The following is a 19082-nucleotide window of genomic DNA, read 5'->3' as shown; positions in this document are numbered from 1 at the left end:
GACCATCCACACTTGCATCTTGAAACAACTTCAAGGAAGAGCAGGTTCTCTGAACAACCCCATCATCATGTACATTAGACTAGAGGTCACCTAGCCTCGCCGTGAGGTCAGATAAAGTAGGGTTACTCTCTTGCTCCCTGGAAACAACTCACTAATACAGGAGAAGAAAAAAAATAAAGGGGCAAATTAATTTTCTGGTTTGTTGTTGCTTTTTAAAGGGTGTGCTGTGACCCGTGCTCACATGACCGGCCGTGAACAGCCTTACCCATCTGTCCATGGGCACATCCCAAATGGCACCCTATTCCCTATATACTGCACTATTTTGGGCAGAGCCCTGGCCAAAAGTAGTGCACTAAATATGGAATTGGGTGCCATTTGGGATGCACACATTAATTATACAGCCTGAGTGACACCATGGAGGCTGGCTGACGGCCGCAGTGCTTTTAGTTCAACTGCTCTGGAAATACACCACATCCATTATTGAACCAGGGAAGAGGGGAGTGGATGGGGATCTTTTCCTGGGATTCCATGGTTCCATCATGGGGCTTAACGGAACAGAGAGGAGAGGAGGGAGATGGAGAGGGAGCCAGCAGCTTTCGAATCAGTTTTAGATCACGCTCACCACCTCCCGCTGCCACAAATCTATTCTTCATAATTAATAAGCATTTAACAAGCTCTTCCTGTCTCACTGTCCCAGATTCCAGAGACAGTCAGTGGCGGAGCAGGCCGGTGATTATGCCAACATGCGAGTTAGTCAAATAAACAAATATGGACGCTGGGTTTGGGTGAAGGGGGCAGTGTGATGTTAATGTCTAAGTGAAGTTGTTTCAGATTGATATGGATGCCTGTGGTATGGTGTGGGGAGGGCCTGGATCAGTGGTAGATGGTCATTAAGTCCATTAGCAGTATTAGCTAGTCTAGTCAAACTCATCCAGTTTCCACCCTGATGAGCCAGAGAACTGGGTCCGGTCTGGTGACACTTATGACAGGGAAACATGGTCACACATGCTTATAGGAACCTAGGGGCTGCGTTCACTACAAAGTGTGGTCCACTGGGTAAAAGACTCCTGACTCCACACACATTGCTGCTAGTAGATCCAATCTCACATTTTACTGTCAAAAGAAGGACAGTGGAAACAACGGCTTGAATACTTACCACTTCTCTCCTGAGCTGAACGAAAAACTGTTTGCACTTGAACGATATTTTCACAATCTTCAACCTGAGGGGAGAGAAACCCACAGAAATGCATCAATGTGTGTCACTGCTGAGGGTCCTCTTCTTTCATGGCTCAAATTAGTGCCACTGCAGAGAGAAGCTGACTAAAATGTCTCCCTATCAAGACTAATCCCCTCCCTCCCTCCTCCCATCCTCACTCTTCCCTCTCCCTCCCTTCCCCCTTCAGCCCTTTTCCCACTTCTACATGACTCACAGCTCAACTAAATATATTTTACATTCTTACACACACACACACACACACACACTCTCTTTCTCTATCCAAGGCAGTGAGTCATGCCCCATCTAAGCAAAGCTAATTTGTCAGCCCGTTGTAGACAGAAATAGGAGCGAGGCTAGAATCCACACGACTCACTCTCTGATCCATCTCTGTTCCGAGTGACTGGATTGCTATGCTTTCTGATCTGTTCTCTGAGAGGAGTAACGTTATGCATCACCTATTACTAGTAGGGGCAGGCGAGCCAAACAGAGAGGGAGTGGCCGATAGGAGAAAGTATTTTTGCGTGACAGTTGCCGACAGCTGTTGTGAAACGTGCCACTGTTAGCAGCCCTAAATTGAGCCGGACTGGAAAGCATCTGAGCCCATATATTTTCAAATGAGCTGTATGTGCTACATCAAGCAGCTGGCTTTTAAGAATGGGGATGTGTGTGCTGTGAGGAGCTTGTAGGGAGGGGGTTGGGAAGTGTGTGTGTCAGTGTGTTGGATTATCACTCGTCTGGTCAGGATTTGGGCTGTGCTATCCCACCCCTGGCACACACTTCCAGAAGCCCCACCAACAGGGCTGAATTTATAAGAATTAAAGCTTTGGGCCTCAGACAATTCACATGAAAGCCTAAACCGCTCGGAGTCCGCTCTCAGAGGAGATCCTAGAAATGATCATCTGCGGTTTACAGATTAATATGTAAAGCACTCATGTGAGGTGCTTAGAAGAATCCTATTCAACACTTTTCTGAATGCTTCTGCAACCTGGATGATTGAAGTCGATGATATATAGCTGAAAAAACACAAAACACATCCTCTTCCTACTCTCACACACACAGTGAACATTTCAATTTCTAACACAATCTACAAAAGTGGATGCTATTTGTGATCACAAACAATCCTCTTGTAGCTGCGATCCAATTCATTCTCTGATTCACAAATCGCCTCATCTTGTATCAGAATCAAGTCTTCAGTTTGTCACTCACCAGGGAAAGCAGTTGATTCGTACCCTGTTCTTGTAAACCACGATCCCTGTGGACATCACCCCAATTAAAATCTCAGTGTTGCTTTGATCCTGGAACAGAGAGCGAGAAAGAGGAAGATTGGGATGAAGAAACACCGGAAGGAAGGAAATCAACGAGAAACATTGGTGGCTTAAGAGTCTAAGTACCCTGACAGTGGGCAAAGCCTGGTGGGAGCTGGTGTACAGACCCTTTCCCCCTAATGCAGGGGTGGGGGGAGTGCCGCCTTTTGGTAGCCCTAAGCTACATTTTGGTTGGGGGGACCCCCCCACGCGCTAGTGGTCGCTTAGTGGCTAGGGCTGGATATCAGTAGGGGGGAGTGGGGACTTGTCCGCAGCTTAAAATGGGGCACAATCACTCTTGTGTCATTCTTTAAAAAAATATATATCTTGTTTGTTGTGTAGTAAATAGTTCCACTTTTATTTATATTGTTTTATTTGTTTTTTCTTGTAAAGCACATTGTGTTACATTCCATGTATGAAATGTGCTGTATACATAAAACTTGATACTCTCCACTGTAATTGTCAAAGTGTGGTGATCATTCTAGAGAAAAAAATGGCTGGATGGACAATGGTGGCTGGGGCCTCTTTTTAGATCTGCCTTTGACTCATTGTACCAGGACTGTCTATATGACCTGCTCTGTCTTATGAACCAAACTATTATCCAGACAAAAACAAGCAAACATAGACAGTCAGACAGACAGACAGACACCAAGACACCCAAACTAGCACATAAAAGCATGCAGACAGACACATTCTGGGGCAAAGAGAAAAGCCTGTCTAATCGGACAATGAGGGAAATCTCTGTACAATTGCGGATTAGTTTAAGGCCTTTTGACACTGGAGTGCTCTGCCCTGCTAGTCTTTCTTTCTTCACAGAGAGACACACACACAGACAGACAGACGGCTCGTCGAGGATCAGTGGTTCTGCTGTTCCTCAGCTGTACAGGAATCCAAAGCATTAACTTCATGAGGCCCTGGCGGCACGGGCCAGAGGAACACGCAGACGGTACATTAGAATGATATACTACTGTACACGCATATTTCTACCTGCTGGGTTAGAAAGCACAGGCTTTTCTAGATCTAAGGCACAGCTGTATGAAACATTGGTGTCAGTGGTGCTATGAAAAGTGCCTTTATGCGGTAGCAGTGACACACACACACACAGACACACACAGGGGAATAGCCTTACCCTTGCATAGTGCAATTCCACTCCGTACAGCTCCAGTGTCCTTGCTGTGTTCAGGTAATTAAACTCTGACTGGGCCGGAGACAGGCCACTGAGGAGGAAGACCGAGAAATGCATGAGAGAGGGAAGGTGCCTCAAACTCCACAGCTAGTAACCCATGCACAGAAAATGGAGCTGTACAGTGAGGCCACGCTTTTCCTCGGAAATTCACTCAATAAAACCATGGAAACCTTCCCTGCTATGAAAGCTGGTGCAGACAAGTAAAACGAGTATACAGCTGTGTATGAACATCAAAATCAAACAAATTGTATTGGTCGCGTACACAGTTTAGCAGGTGTTGTGGTGAGTGCAGTGAAAGGCTCATCTTCCTAGTTCCTATCAATCAATGCTGTAAATGTTAAACTACACAATACAAACTTAGTACAGCAGTAGACAAGTTATTTTTGGATGTAGGTAATAGTACTAGAACTGTCCTGAGCAAATAAAATAAAAAATACTGCAAAGTTGACTAGGAGCTAGAAACAGGGTGACTGTTGGTCGGCGCCATCTTTTGTTTCTTGGATCAGAAAGAGTATGCATGGTCTTGTGAAGATGGGCCCCTACCTGTGCTGTTGGTGGTGTTTGGTAACCTCCTTGTCGAAGCCTTGGGGCGGGTTGGGGATGAAGCAGAACTGTGAGAGGTAACCAGGAGCATGCTCCGAATCACTGTAGTCCCCCAGCTCAGCTACACAGTGCAGAGAGTCTCAAATAAATTCAAATAGTAGAGACAGTCAAGTCAACTCCCTATATGACGCAGAAAACAGCAGGCTTATATTGTATATGAAAGATAGGCAATGGTTTATCAATGCAGTAACGAATAGAAGACAATAACCTCAAAAGCCTGGTTATGATGTCTATTAATGAAAGAGACAAGTGGTTGAGAAGCCTTTGGTGCTCCAACCACCTCTACAGTAGCTAAGTACCTTAGATCCATTAGCTTGCGGTCGTGTGCGAAAGGGCCTCAATTCATACGAGTGGACCTCTAAACCACTGGCTCACGACTATCACTGACAAACACATCAATTCAATACACAGTTATTGATGTAGTCACCAGAAAGAAAAAAGAAGCACAACGCTCAAACTAAACAGTAAATTGACTATGGATTTATGCAAAGAAATATCTACACAGCACTAATGCCAGAGGCTTCAGCAGGAGTGCATTTCTTGATCGAATTTGATCAGCCTCACCGATTTCGCAAAACTAACCCAAATTAACAGCAGCATTCCATCATGTTTCATACCCTTAACCCCATGGTTAAAATAGCATGAAACCCTTCTCATGAGTAGAGACATTGAGCTAATATAGGCCTAAGTAAGTGTCTGGACATGGACACGGGGTGGTTGTGTTACATGGCGGTGCAGTTCAAATCCCTCCAGTGACCTATATAGCAGTGAGACTCCCAATGAAAAGCCCTGGAGAGTGAGGCAAGCCTCAGCGGGCCACTGCAGTGGAAATGGGACAGACAATGAGGAACATACCCCTAACCCTCTCCCCTCCAATGCGTCAGGAGTCATTATTAAGGTCAATCTGATGAAAAGTTGACAAGATGCACTCAGGCTAACAGCCCACTACAATTGGAGAATGTGGCTCTGTGCTAGCTGTAGACCACTAGGCTAGGCTAACATGTAGATAGCATGTTGGTTACGGAGTTGAGCTGCTGGGCGACTCGGCTATTCTTTCCCATGAGGAGTTGAGCTGAGCTGAAAAGGCTATATTGTGCTACATTATTCTGGACATGTCTGTTCAAGGCTGAGCAGCAGCAGTACTCTGCAACATAGTATTTTATCTACTTCAGTGGCGTAGCACAGTTTTGTAGGGCCCCCCTCAAGGTCTAAGCAGAGGAAATGTGCAGTTTTATAGATAATCTCATGCTTTTTTTTTACACTTTGTCATGAGGATGAGAGAAAATGTTGCAATTTTAGAGCTCAGGGATTCTCGAAAGATTAACATTTGAAATATCTATTTTGATAGACTAAAGTATCAGCTATGACACCATGCAAAGGAACAACCTATTTATTTATTTTTTATAAAATGCAACTAACTGGATTGTTGTAAACTCAATCTGACCCAATAAAGGCCATTTAGTTCTTACAATTGTCCAAGTGTTTAAAAGGCCTTGATTGTTTAATTCTAACATTTGATTAATAAAATATGTAATACAAATCTCCAAACTTTTTTGTTTTGTTTTAATGCACAATTAAATTCTCCAGGGCTAATTTCGTTAGCATGGTATGTTCTTCTAGATTTAGTACATAAAACAACATTTATAAAGCCAACATTATCCCTTAGGTCTAATATGCTTAAACAATTCAAGTGCTTGACAATTTTTTTTTATCTTAAGGGGGTTCAGCCATCAGTGACAGGAGTTGACAAGCCACAGAGCTGACAGATACTCACAACAGTCCAATAAAAACATTGGATAAAAGTAGCGACTCAGAGCTAGAAAATTGTATATCATACACTACAGTTGAGGGGCAATGGAAAAATAATTCTGCTTTGAAAGTTGATAAACTTGTAACCTCACTTTTGAGAAAATGGCCATTGAATAATTTGGTACACCTACTGGAGAGCTCTACTTTGTCTATACCCATTCAGCATCTTTCACACCGTCTTAAGCTTTAGCCCCACCCATCTCTTTAAGGATTAACATGTGAGGCTATGTACTAAACGACCAAAGATTAAGACTAAAGGCTGGTTTATACTATGGTGTGTTCGTAATTGAATCTGGAGTGCCAGATTGTGCTCTGGGTGTTCGTAAACTCAGAGTGTTGTTAAGATTGTCCGTTCGTAAATTCAGAGCATTTCACACACTGGACGCTCTGGCCGAGGAGTAGTGGAGTAGTGTTGATCCGAGCGTTCTGACTAAACAGCAGTAGTCAAGCACCCAAACTAACTAGCTAACATTGGCTAGCTTGCTAGCTACTTCCAGACAAAAATGAGAGAACAGCTCACTGACCATTTTACTCACCCTGGCAGAGCTGGTTAGGCCGTTTATGTTAGCGTTGGTGACTGCAACTGTGCTGCTGGCAATTTAATTACACTTTTTGCCAACGTTTACTGACACCGGCCATATTCAACGGGTGTTGAGTGTTCGTAAATTCATCAGTTATTCTGCGCTCTGGCACACTCAGACGAGAGTGCTCTGAAATCGGAGTAGATAGCCAGAGTGAATTTACCAGATACGTCTTTTGACAGTTGTCGCAGTGACACAAAGGGGATGCCGCCATGAAATTCGAGGCATTATCAAGTGCTTGCAAAATTGTGAATTTGTGGTCCCACCTTAAACCCTCAAACTTTTACAGATTCACAATTGAAAGCATCCTGTTGGGCTGTATCACCGCCTAGTACAGGAACTGCACCTCCCACAATCGCAGGGCTCTCCAAAGGGCGATGCGGTCTGCCCAACACATCACCAGGGGCAAACTACCTGCCCTCCAGGACATCAACAGCACCTGATGTCACAGGAAGGCCAAAAAGATCATCAAGGACATCAACCACCCAAGTCATGGCCTGTTCACCCCGCAATCGTCCAGAAGGAGAGTTCAGTACAGGTGCATCAAAGCGGGGACAGAGAGAGTGAAAAACAGCTTCTATCTCAAGGCCATCAGACTGTTAAATAGCCATCACTAGCCGGCTTCCACCCGGTTACACAGCACTGCACCTTTGAGGCTGCTGTCTTATAGACATGGAATCACAGGCCACTTTAATAATGGAACCATAATCACTTTAATAATGTTTACATAGTGCTTTACTCATCTCATATGTATTATATTCTACTCTATTTTAGTCAATGCCACTCCGACATTGCTCAATCTAATTTTTATATATTTCTTAATTACATTATTTTACTTTTAGATGTGTGTGTGTGTGTGTGTGTGTGTGTGTGTGTGTGTGTGTGTGTGTGTGTATTGAATTAGATGCTACTGCACTGTCACGGGCTAGGAACAAGCATTTCGCAAAACTAGTGTATGTGACCAATAGCATTTGATTTGAGAGACAACAAACAGCCTGCGCAAAAGACAAAGCAGAGCTCTGCCTTTTCAAATCATTAGATTCTCATCATGCAGCCTTACAATATATTAAAAATCGAAACACTGCCCAACGTTTGTAGAACAACTAAAGCTCCATAAACTCTAAACGAAGCATATAGGAGTAACTATTTCTTTGTTAACCGCTCAACACAGAATAGCGGAATTGAGGAAACACATTTTATTCAGCTTTGTTCAATTGCATTCTTCAATCTATAAAATAATGCCACAGAATTATAAGCAAATCTAGTCTGCTAAATGAACTAGTGTAGCCCACAGCCATTTGTGGTATGCTATTCTTTTCTTCAGAAATTATTCTCATATCATATTTATTTAAACCCGTCTAAAATATTGGAATTATTGTGAAGGTGTAGGCTATGTTACATGGATTTACTAGACTTCTTGGCTTGTAGGCTACGTGTGGAAGCCTGGAGATGCTAAATGTGTTTATGTTAATTAACGGTCAATTACCGTGAGATGGACAGTTATTTGCTTGACAATCACCAGCTGACGAAATGTCATGCCCACCACAGCCCTAGGCGAGATAATTAAATAATACATTTGACGCCGTAAAACGTTATGCAAGTTGGCACACGACAAGTGACTATTGGAAAGTCCTGCTGAGTTCACTGACCCTCAGCTAAAAGCTTTCAACACAAATCTTCCTAGCCCCCTCACACTAAAAGCATTTGAGTCACTTAGTGGCCAAACACTGTGCAGCCTCATATGACACAACAGAGATCAAATGGGTAAACTAACTACCAATAGCTACATATCCCTATTTATGTTTATCGTGTGCATCTCTGGAAGCACGCCTGGGGATTGGAACTTACATTGAACAGAGTAGGACGCCAGGAGCGCGGCAGTGTTGTGCGGGCAGGGCAGTCTGTGGGCCACAAATCGCAAACACACAAGTCATGACATTGATTAATTTGGATCAATATGAAAATCAAAGCTTTTACCAATGGCAGCTCTATTAGAGTAGTGTGTCAAAGTGCTGGGCAGGTAGAATCTGTAAGGTCACTAGAGCGGTGTGCGAGCGTGCTGCTGAACCAGTGTAAATAAGGACAGCCAACTCACCTTCCTGTCAGGATGTCCTGTTTGAGCTGGAGGAAATACTGGTACCTAGTGGAATAAGGAGAGCAGTTACACCAACAACGTGATAAAGATGTCTCTATGATTATGGGCAATAGAACACATTTGGATAATCCACAATCCAATTACAGTAGAATGACTGAACAGGACCCACTCACATGGAGCTTCTCTGATGCTTATTGCTTAGGCTACATTTCTATGACTTAACTTGTCAACTGTGTTGTGAGTAACTAATACTGAATTCATCTCATCATAGTGCGAGTGCTCAACAGCATTGTTGTGTGGTGTCTGGAATCAATAGTGCACATCCAGAACAGATCCATGCCTCTCTGTATATTAGATATACAAAGTGGTACACTCACTTGATAAGGCTGGATGAGCAAGGAAATGCTTGAGAGCATAAATTGATTAAACAACACTGGAGTATCCAGACTGTAACTCTGTTTCTATTGACCATGTATGGAATCGCCAGCAATAGAGGCAAGCAGCATCCATGGCATGCTACTGTCCCCTGTTTATGACTAGCTGTGTGCAAGGTTTCCAGCAGTGCAATTTGTCATTTTTTGGCTAAACTATGTACCATGTTGATTCTAGTCTTTAACTGGTAGCGAGCTCTAAAACCCTGCAGGACCTATTCCTAACAAGTTTAATCTATTCATCCCCATTAGTACGATTAGCGGTTTAGGGCTTTGGTTAGTGTAATACTGGCCTATAGTTTAACAGTTACCCTGTGTAATTTGTCTCCTTATATGGGCATGACATGGCAGGTTGTCCTTATCTAGTGTACTCTTTATTAGTATCCTTACCTAGTATACTCTTCCTGAAGTTTATTTGGGTCTGTCACAAAGAACTTCACTCTGAAACTCAGATTATAAGGCGATCCCCCTATAAATGTACAATGAGACAGATTATTGTATTTCCACTTTAAAAACAACCACTTCCCTGTTAATCCATCAATTTCTGAGCAGTAGATTGAATGTTCACCTACTTTTTAACTGCTTCCTTATGGGTTTGTTTGGATCCAGCCACCTCTGTAAAATATAGATGAGGAGAAACTCAGACAAGTTCCTCAGCAACCCTGCTCACTCAATTATTCACTAGTCAGCCCCCTCCACCTCTCACTTTACCTCATCCCACCTCTGCTTTCCATAAGGTAAATGCAGGCAGGGTCATGTTGATCTGTAGCTAGATACTAGCTAAATACAAATTGACCACACCGTAGTGACAGTACACAGCATTTATGGAGGGGTGATGAGGACTCTGCCAACAACGCGTGTTGATCTTAACACTGCATCAGTGTGGGTCATTGAGCAGCAAGCTGTGGTGTAGTAGTGTGTAGTGGCATGCAATGTGTCCCATTAACATACAGGCTTCCAACACGATTTAGGCTAACAGATGAATTGTAGATTGGATTATATTGCCTTCAGAAGGTATTCAGACCCCTTTTGTTACATTACAGTCTTATTCTAAAATGTAAAAAAAAAAAAAGAAAATCCCGAATCTACACAAAATACCCCATAATGACAAAGTGACCGGGTTTTTAGAAATGTTCGCAAATGTATTAAAAATAAAAAACAGAAATCCCTTATTTACATAAGTATTCAGACCCTTTGCTATGAGACTCGAAATTGAGCTCAGGTGCATCCTGTTTCCAATGATCATCCTTGATGTTTATACAACTTGGAGTCCACCTGTGGTAAATTCAATTGATTTGACATAATTTGGACAGGCACACACACCTGTCTATATAAGGTCCCACCGTTGAAAGTGCTTGTTTGAGCAAAAACCAAGCCATGAGGTCGAAGAAATTGTCAGTAGGGAAGCAAAGTACATCCTTGATGAAGAGCGCTATGGAGCAGGTTAAGACCTCAGACTGGGGCAAAGTTTCAACTTCCAACAGGACAACAACCCTAAGCACACTGCCAGGACAACGCAGGAGTGGCTTTGGGACAAGTCTCTGAATGTTCTTGAGTGGCCCAGCCAGAGCCCGAACTTGAACCTGATCGAATATCTCTGTAGAGACCTGAAAATAGCTGTGCAGCAAAGCTCCCCATCCAACCTGACAGAGCTTGAGAGGATCTGCAAAGAAGAATGGGAGAAACTCTACAAATATAGTTTGCTGAGCTTTTAGCATCATACCCAAGAAGACTCTAGGCTGTAATCGCTGCCAGAGGACAAAATACAAAATACAACAAAATACTGAGCAAAGGGTCTGAATACTTATGGAAATATAATATTAGCAAACATTTCTAAAAAACAGTTTTTGCTTTGTCATTATGGGGTATTGTGTGTAGATTGATGAGGGAAAAAACTTTTCCATTTTAGAATAAGGCTGTAACTTAAAATGTGGAAAGTCAAGGGGGTCTGAATACTTTCCAAGAGCACTGTATGTAGAAGAATTGGTTCTAAACATAATTGACTCACTCCAACCCTCCCCATCTTAGCCGTATTAATCCATCTCCATTTCTCACAGCAACAATAGTCTAGACTACATTTACCCATGACTGTTACACTACTAGATGTCCAAAAGGCACAGACAATTACATTTAGGTGAGAGCAGAAAAGGCTACAATCAGTGACAATTGGAGACTGTAGGAAATGAGAGTGATTGATGAAACAACTTCAGTCAACACTAAGAGTCTGACCTTGGCACCTACCGGGCTGTCTGAGGAGTCGTCGGCCAGATGCAGGCCGAAGTAGTCCCTTTCTGTCAGCTCCAGGTGCTTAAACACTACATCCAGTAAGACATGACCCTGGTCGTGTTTCTGTAGAGGGGGAGAGAGGTGGGGAGGGAGAAAGAGATAATTACTCATGGGAAACATCTGATATTGTGTGTGTGTGTGTGTGTGTGTTGAATTAGATGCTACTGCACTACTGCACTACACACACACACACACTACCAGTTAAAAGTTTTAGAACTCTTACTCTTTCAAGGGTTTTTCTTTATTTTTACTATTTTCTACATTGTAGAATAATAGTGAAGACATCAAAACTATGAGCACACATGGAATCATGTAGTAAGCAAAAAAGTGTAAAACAAATTCAAATATATTTTATATTTGAGATTCTTCAAATAGCCACTCTTTGCCTTGGACAGATTTGTGCACTGTTGCCATTCTCTCAACCAGCTTCACCTGGAATGCTTTTCCAACAGTCTTGAAGGAGTTCCCAAATATGCTGAGCACTTGTTGGCTGCTTTTCCTTCACTCTGCGGTCCGACTCATCCCAAACCATCATAATTTGGTTGAGGTCAGGTGATTGTGGAGGCCAGGTCATCTGATGCAGCACTCAATCCCTCTCCTTCTTAGTAAAATAGCCCTTACACAACCTGGTGGTTTGTTGGGTCATTGTCTTGTTGAAAAACAAAATGAGTCCCACTAAGCCCAAACCTGATGGGATAGCGTATCGCTGCAGAATGCTGTGGTAGCCATGCTGGTTAAGTGTGCCTTGAATTCTAAATAAATTATGACAGTGTCACCAGCAAAGCACCCCCAACACCAGAACACCTCCTCTTCCATGCTTTATGGTGGGAAATACACATGCAGAGATCAAACGTTCACCCACACCACATCTCACAAAGACAGTGGTTGGAACCAAAAATCTCCCATTTGAACTCCAGACCAAAGCACAAATTTCCACAGGTCTAATGACCATTGCTCGTGCTTCTTGGCTCAAGCAAGTCTCTTCTTATTGGTGTCCTTTAGTAGTGGATTCTATGCAGCAATTTGAGCATGAAGTCCTGATTCACACTCTGAACAATTGATGTTGAAATGTGTCTGTTACTTGAACTCTGTGAAGCATTTATTTGGGCTGAAATTTCTGAGGCTGGTAACTCTAGTGAACTTATCCCCTGCAGCAGAGGTAACTCTGGGTCTTCCATTCCTGTGGCGGTCGTCATGAGGGCCAGTTTCATCATAGCGCTTGATGGTTTATGCGACTGCACTTGAAAGAAACTTTCAAAGTAAATGAAATTTTCCGCATTGCCTAACCTTCATGTCTTAAAGTAAATGGACTGTTGCTTATTTGAGCGGTTTTTGCCATAATATGGACTTGGTCTTCTACCAAATAGGGCTATCGTCTGTATACCACCCCTACCTTGTCGTCACAACACAACTGATTGGTTCAAAAGCATTAAGGAAAGAAATTCCACCAATTAACTTTTATCAAGGCACACCTGTTAATTGAAATGTATTCCAGGTGACTGCATCATGAAGCTGGTTGAGAGAAGGCCAAGAGTGTGCAAAGCTGTCATCATGGCAAAAGGTGGCTATTTAAAGAATCAAATATAAAATATATTTTGATTTGTTTAACAGTTTTGGTTACTACATGATTACATATGTGTTATTTCATATTTGTGATGTCTTCACTACTATTTTACAATGTAGAAAATAGTACAAATAAAGAAAACCCCCTTGACTGAGTAGGTTTTAGAAAACCTTGGACCGGTAGTGTATGTCAAATCAAATTTTATTTGTCACATGCCAAATACAACAGGTGTAGGTAGACCTTACCGTGAAATTCTTAGTTACAAGCTCTTAACCAACAATGCAGTTCAAGTTTAAAAAACCCATTTATCAAATAAATTAAAAGTAAAAAAAAGAAAGTAACAAAATAACAAGGCTATATACAGGGGTACGGGTTAGTCGAGGTAATTAGTACATGTAGGTAGGGGTAAAGTGACTATGCATAGATTTGAGGGGGGGGGGGGGTCAGACTGTGTTCGCGTCTCCAAGTTAAATCCACATGCCACAAGTCTCCATGACAGCCAGGCCGGAGTGGTTGCACTGTCTGTCTACCCTGGCTCAGTCCCATTAGGGACAGTGACAACCACTTGTCTCCCTTCTGCCCTCTCCTCCCCCTTCTCTCCCCCTGCTTCGCCTGAGACTCGCATCACAGCAGTGTTGTGCCAGTGAGTGGATGGTGGTGGTGTTGACACAGAGCTGCAGTCTCAGCTGAGAGACAGCAGACTGGCAGCCCTGGGCTGTTGACTGTCAATTACGCGCTCAACCCTGGCTAGAGGATACCAGAGGGCGACACCTCTCTCTCCCTCTGGCTGGCACTGACCCTGCTGTGTTAGCCACTGCGGGATTAGTAGGTCCCTGTGAGCTGGGGGTGACTTCAGCTTTCTAAATCACCAGGTCAATATAATCAAGTGATCTGAATGAGAGGGAGACAAAGACCGCAGAGTGATGGTAACTTTTTATAGTCCCCTTAAATATTTAATTTATCCAACCTGGAACGCTTTCCTATTGGTCTATTAACAAATTTACCGCATCGGTGTATCACAACGGAAAGCCAAAATTCACATCCATGCAACCCTGCTGATTAGAATGTCCTGCGAAGATTGTATTTTCAACCAGCAAGTAACAGGAAAGAATACTAATCACTTTTACAGTGTTCGTTTTATCAGCTGTTGTACAATTTGATATAAAATAATTTCCCCTTCAACTAAGTGACGATAAATCATGGTCTAAATACTTTCAATAAAGAGTACTGGTATGTGAACCCATCAACCCTTACTCAGCATCTCTACTCCTCTCATGTTCTAATCTAGACGGAAAACAAGCCAAACAAGGAGCTCTTCAAATTCCCAAGAAAGATAACGCTGCCGTTGCTTCTAGAGCTGATATGAGAGTTAATACGAAGATGATTCATAATAAAAGGTAGTGGGAGGTGTAGTGGGAGAAGGAAAAGAGGAGAGGAGCAGCGGCGGCAGTGAGGAGCGCCACCTGACAGTCTAGGATTCCCCCGGGGCCTGTGCCCTGGTACCCTCGCCAGTGGGCCAATCAGATGTCTCTGTTGAGAACAAAACACTGGTAAAGTTATGCATGGGAACCTGAGCCAGACGTCACATGGAGGGCAAACAGAGTCACACGCCATCTCCGCGTCACCCTGGGGGATGTGACTGTGTCTCTGACATATATCTTGGGTACTGTAGCAGCATGGAATTCAACATTCACACAGCTGACTCAATGCTCGGTGTGTAGTATGGAGACCAATTAACTGTGTGGTTGTTGTGCTTTACAACCAATAGGCTAGGCACCACGGAAATAGTCTCTCACAGGCCTACAGAAAACCAAAATGTTCAGCTGTAGGCTAGTTGCGCCAAGACAAAACCTTGGTAAAATAATCTGTCATTGTCGGTTATTCTTTTAAAAAAAGTACCCACTGCCGAGAGTAGAGGACCGTGGATTTGGGAGCCTAAATTTCACATCACGAAAATAATTTTCAGCCAGCATGGAATTGTGACATTTCCTAATCTATTCCAATGCTTTACTTCTGTGTTATTTGCTGCTCCTTGACTGTCTGAAGTGGTTGTTCTGACTGGATGTGGGCCCTTTCTTTTGTGTTACTCTAGCAAGCTCTCAGGCTGCCGTCTCCTCCTCGCTGGCTTTCTAAAAGCCTCAGGACAAATGTGCAAATGCAGCCAAACAAACGCACACACACACGTTGATAGGACAGCACTCTGAAGCATGGGAAGGAGGTTAATTTAAACGACTCTTATCTTCTCATTGCATGCTAGTTAACTTGCTGACGTTTCTTGTCTCAATGTTGTTATCTTAAGACTGGGTGGACACTGAGGTAATTAGAATGAATGGGAAAGTTAGATTAACACATGTCTTGAAAGATACTTCAGTTATCTGGGAGGCAACTTGAGAGAACTTGACTAGAGGGCTAGCCCATCTATGGAGGAGAATGGCAATGGGCCTATTCTGAGATCCCCACTGAAGACTGGGTGGGTGGGGGGGTGAACGACTCGGCAGGCAGGGCCAAACAACCAGTCTTGTGCTGATCTTCATCAATAGTCACACTTCTATCTGTGAGCCAGCGCCTGAGATGGTGAGGACTGGACTAGCGAGGGAGGAGAGGGGGAATGTTAGGGTCAATGCAGGCCAGGGGTCTGAATGAAAGATCTCTAAAGTAGATGTGGTGTCAATGCACAGAAGTTTGTGTATGAGATAACAAGTATGAACATAAACACACAATATAGTATTCACATTTAAACATACTGTACATGGTTGCAATCATAAGACATAAAGCTAGACGGATCTCTAGTAAAGTCTTTAAAAAGAGGCTTGGGGCACTGCTAGAGCCTAAGCCTGGAGGAATGAGGGAAATGTGGAAAGACATGAGGCAGCTTGTCCAGGAGCAGCAGAAAACAGATACACGGGTTGAAAATAAATCCGCTTGATTGTCGCTCTCTGATCTATTGTCGGGGGCCAAGTTAAACTCACCTTTCATGTAAAAAAAGTAATGACCATGCTTTTAAGGGGAAATTATAATTAGTTTGGGATTTTGTCAAAGAGGCCCTTTAACTACTTACCAAGTCAGATGAACTCTTGGACAATGTTCTCTCTAAACTGCACACACGCAACTCTCAGACAGCCTTGCAGAGAAGCACTAGATTGAACTTCACTCAATTTTCTAGTTTTCCCCTTTAGTTAACACTAGCAACATTTCACTCTACTGTGGGAATTGTGATCGAGCAACGCATTAGCCACTTTCAATGTAGCATACCTTAACAAAAACTATGCAAGACATAGTATGCAAAACTAACTAACTGATTTTGTTGTAGGCAGAGCGCATCGGAGTAGGACAGGAACGACTCAGGCCCACACTCTCCATAGACCGGTGCCCCATAACCAATCAGAGCTGCAGTAGGCCTATATGGGAACAGCCACTGCCAAATGGATCTGTGCCATTGATCTTGAACTAGACTGTGTTAAGGCTACAGTATGAGCAGTTGCGAATCAATGTTTTGAGATCAAAGCGAAAGCTACATGTAGCCACATGTGCATATTTGTTCATAATATTTGCTAGTTAGTGCGTTGTTAACCATGTTATAGCTAATTTCTAGTCAAATGGTTGAGTGGTTGCTTCCAACAAGAGCACAAAATGTATGCATTTCTAGCCAACTTTGAAAAGTCAAGTCAAGTTTCTTGTCTTAAAGGGGCAGTGTTGTATTTTGAGACGTCTTGAATAAGCTAAGTAGCCAATAGGCAGAGCATAGCATAACTTGTCTGATTCTCTAATAATGGTATGGGAATAATAATGAATCGTATTTTGCAAAGTGGTTTCTTGCATCAAACAACATTTTCAGTCACCATAACTGAGGAAGAAGTGGATAAACAGGTTAATTTCAAAAGTCTCATGGTATGTATGCCTACATTGAACACCACACATTGGCTGCTACTGTCGGCTGAATGATGGAAATAGCTGTTCTATGTTAAAATGTTATAGGATGGATGTACTCAAAGTTTGATGGTTGACCACTCTGGTAGGCCTACATTATGATCAAAAAGCCACAGTTGCCTACTTGGTCACTTAAAACTAACGTAAAGCAGGTAGAGCCTTACATGCTGACAAAACCAGACATGTGAATGTGTCCACATACTGATTTTGTCCATCCACACCAGACGCGATTAGGACATGCTGGTTGAAATATGACAAAACAAACTCTGAACCAACTATATTAAAATTTGGGGACAGGTAAAAATACACAAAAACATGGACATTTAGCTAGCTTGCTGTTTGTTGCTAGCTAATTTGTCCTGTGATATAAACATGGGAGTTGTTATTTTAACTGAAATGCACAACGCATTTATTCTAGATCTTTGTAGACTTTTGACCCATTTTGAGTCACACAAAATCGTGTTTTGCTCTACTTTTTATTTATTTATTTAACCAGGTAGGCAAGTTGAGAACAAGTTCTCATTTACAATTGTGAACTGGCCAAGATAAAGCAAAGCAGTTCGACACATACAACGACACAGAGTTACACATGGAGTAAAACAAACATACAGTCAATAATACAGTAGAAAAATGAGTCTATATACAATGTGAGCAAATGAGGTGAGATAAGGGAGGTAAAGGCAAAAAAGGCCATGGTGGCGAAGTAAATACAATATAGCAAGTAAAAAATAAAAATAAAACACTGGAATGGTAGATTTGCACTGGAAGAATGTGCAAAGTAGAGAGAAATAATGGGGGTGCAAAGGAGCAAAATAAATAAATAAATACAGTAGGGGGAGAGGTAGTTGTTTGGGCTAAATTATAGATGGGCTATGTACAGGTGCAGTAATCTATGAGCTGCTCTGACAGCTGGTGCTTAGAGCTAGTGAGGGGGATAAGTGTTTCCAGTTTCAAAGATTTTTGCAGTTTGTTCCAGTCATTGGCAGCAGAGAACTGGAAGGAGAGGAGGCCAAAAAAAGAATTGGTTTTGGGGGTGACCAGGGAGATATACCTGCTGGAGCGCGTGCTACAGGTGGGTGCTGCTATGGTGACCAGCGAGGTGAGATAAGGGGGGACTTTACCTAGCAAGGTCTTGTAGATGACCTGGAGCCAGTGGGTTTGGCGACGAGTATGAAGCGAGGGCCAGACAACGAGCGTGTACAGGTCGCAGTGGTGGGTAGTATATGGGGCTTTGGTGACAAAACGGATGGCACTGTGATAGACTGCATCCAATTAATTGAGTAGGGTATTGGACGCTATTTTGTAAATGACGTCGCCAAAGTCGAGGATCGGTAGGATGGTCAATTTTACAAGGGCATGTTTGGCAGCATGAGTGAAGGAGGCTTTGTTGCAAAATAGGAAGCCAATTCTAGATTTAACTTTGGATTGAATGTTTGATGTGAGTCTGGAAGGAGAGTTTACAGTCTAACCAGACACCTAGGTATTTGTCGTTGTCGACATATTCTAAGACAGAACCATCCAGAGTAGTGATGTTGGACGGGCGGGCAGGTGCAGGCAGCGATCGGTTGAAGAGCATGCATTTAGTTTTACTTGTATTTAAGAGCAATTGGAGGCCACGGAAGGAGAGTTGTATGGCATTGAAGCTCGTCTGGAGGGTTGTTAACACAGTCCAAATAAGGGCCAGAAGCATACAGAATGGTGTCGTCTGCGTAGAGGTGGATCAGAGACTCACCAGGAGCAAGAGCGACATCATTGATGTATACAGAGAAGAGAGTTGGTCCAAGAATTGAACCCTGTGGCACCCCCATAGAGACTGCCAGAGGTCCGGACAACAGGCCCTCCGATTTGACACACTGAACTCTATCAGATAAATAGTTGGTGAACCAGGCGAGGCAATCATTTGAGAAACCAAGGCTATCGCTTCTGCCGATGAGGATGTGGTGATTGACAGAGTCGAAAGCCTTGGCCAGGTCAATGAATACGGCTGCACAGTATTGTTTCTTATCGATGGCGGTTAAGATATCGTTTAGGACTTTGAGAGTGGCTGAGGTGCACCCATGACCAGCTCTGAAACCAGATT

The 19082-nt window shown here is 43.0% G+C and overlaps 1 protein-coding gene across 5 annotated transcripts in view; it reads right to left on the bottom strand.

The window, feature by feature from the left end:
* LOC139399943 (tyrosine-protein phosphatase non-receptor type 4-like) overlaps positions 1 to 19082 on the bottom strand; it is a 105778-nt gene that overhangs the window by 40999 nt on the left and 45697 nt on the right. For 3 of the 5 annotated variants that reach the window (XM_071145088.1, XM_071145102.1, XM_071145109.1), the window contains exons 3-11: positions 11467 to 11574; positions 9798 to 9840; positions 9616 to 9694; positions 8795 to 8839; positions 8548 to 8600; positions 4250 to 4370; positions 3650 to 3737; positions 2423 to 2511; positions 1157 to 1220 (exon numbers count right to left, since the gene is read on the bottom strand). In XM_071145088.1, coding sequence (XP_071001189.1) covers positions 1157 to 1220; positions 2423 to 2511; positions 3650 to 3737; positions 4250 to 4370; positions 8548 to 8600; positions 8795 to 8839; positions 9616 to 9694; positions 9798 to 9840; positions 11467 to 11574 — 690 coding nt within the window. Of the gene's footprint in view, positions 1 to 1156; positions 1221 to 2422; positions 2512 to 3649; positions 3738 to 4249; positions 4371 to 8547; positions 8601 to 8794; positions 8840 to 9615; positions 9695 to 9797; positions 9841 to 11454; positions 11575 to 19082 lie in introns of all 5 variants that reach the window. The other 2 variants (XM_071145083.1, XM_071145095.1) reach the window with 1 other exon arrangement.

This window comes from Oncorhynchus clarkii, chromosome 3, assembly GCF_045791955.1.
Source record: "Oncorhynchus clarkii lewisi isolate Uvic-CL-2024 chromosome 3, UVic_Ocla_1.0, whole genome shotgun sequence".
NCBI lineage: Eukaryota > Metazoa > Chordata > Actinopteri > Salmoniformes > Salmonidae > Oncorhynchus > Oncorhynchus clarkii.
Note: the sequence above shows the minus strand (reverse complement) of the source record. Positions and strands in the feature narration are given on the sequence as shown.